Source organism: Lycium ferocissimum, chromosome 11 (genome assembly GCF_029784015.1).
Source record: "Lycium ferocissimum isolate CSIRO_LF1 chromosome 11, AGI_CSIRO_Lferr_CH_V1, whole genome shotgun sequence".
In the NCBI taxonomy this organism is placed as follows: Eukaryota; Viridiplantae; Streptophyta; class Magnoliopsida; order Solanales; family Solanaceae; genus Lycium; species Lycium ferocissimum.
In genome coordinates, this window is record NC_081352.1 from 23,247,268 (window position 1) to 23,248,083 (window position 816).

Sequence of the window (816 nt, forward strand, 5' to 3'; positions counted from 1 at the left end):
AAAACGATCAATGATCGCATCATTAGGTACACTTTCAAATACTTCATCCTCTATTTAACAAACTAAACAATCATTCAAAAAGTCATCACCAATTCTGCTTCGTAAGTCATTATTAATATACTTCATTAAGGAAAAAGCTCTTTCCATTGTTGCAGTAAGCTACGGGTAATATCAAGCTTAACTTCACAAGAAAATAAACAAGCCATCATGTCTTGGGCATATTTGTTTTAACCAATGCTATCGAAAGATCTCCAAGTCCTTTCAACTTTGAGAAAGCCTTGTCCACTTCTCTCACATAGTAAATATAATTGTCAAGATCATAACTAAGATCTTCAAGTTTGGAAGCACTTAACTCATTTAGATAATAAGTAGCAAGCTTCATGATCTTGTTTTTATCATAATTTGCAAAAGAATTCTCGGGACTCAAACTAGCCATGCCAAGAAGTAGATCAGTGTTCACTTCATTAAAATGACTTTTAAGCTCTGAAAGTTGCAAATCAATAACTGCATAAAGACTTTCACATGCAAATGATGAGAATAACAGTTGAGCTCTTACGCTTAGACTTTCCAAGACCATACTTGTCATCCATTTCAACAATCACCATACCATTTTTTCATAAATAAGGAGACGTCTTCTACCAAAGTATTCCATTGAGATTCCCTCATCGATTGCAATTGTCTTTTTGTGAAATCAATAAGCTTCATAGCACTAACAATATCTTGATCTTTTCGTTACAAAGCCATATTCAAATCATATGTAATCACCAAAATTTTCAACATCAAATGCAACATATAGATAAACTCATAAGATCTAAT

General features: G+C 32.6%; 1 protein-coding gene across 1 annotated transcript; it reads right to left on the minus strand.

Annotated features, from left to right (window-relative positions):
* Nucleotides 1–205: 205 nt before the first annotated feature.
* LOC132038138 (uncharacterized) lies at nt 206–577 on the minus strand. Its single transcript, XM_059428859.1, has one exon. It carries the CDS (start codon nt 575–577, stop codon nt 206–208), a length of 372 nt encoding a protein of 123 aa, XP_059284842.1.
* Between the last annotated feature and the right edge of the window lie 239 nt (nt 578–816).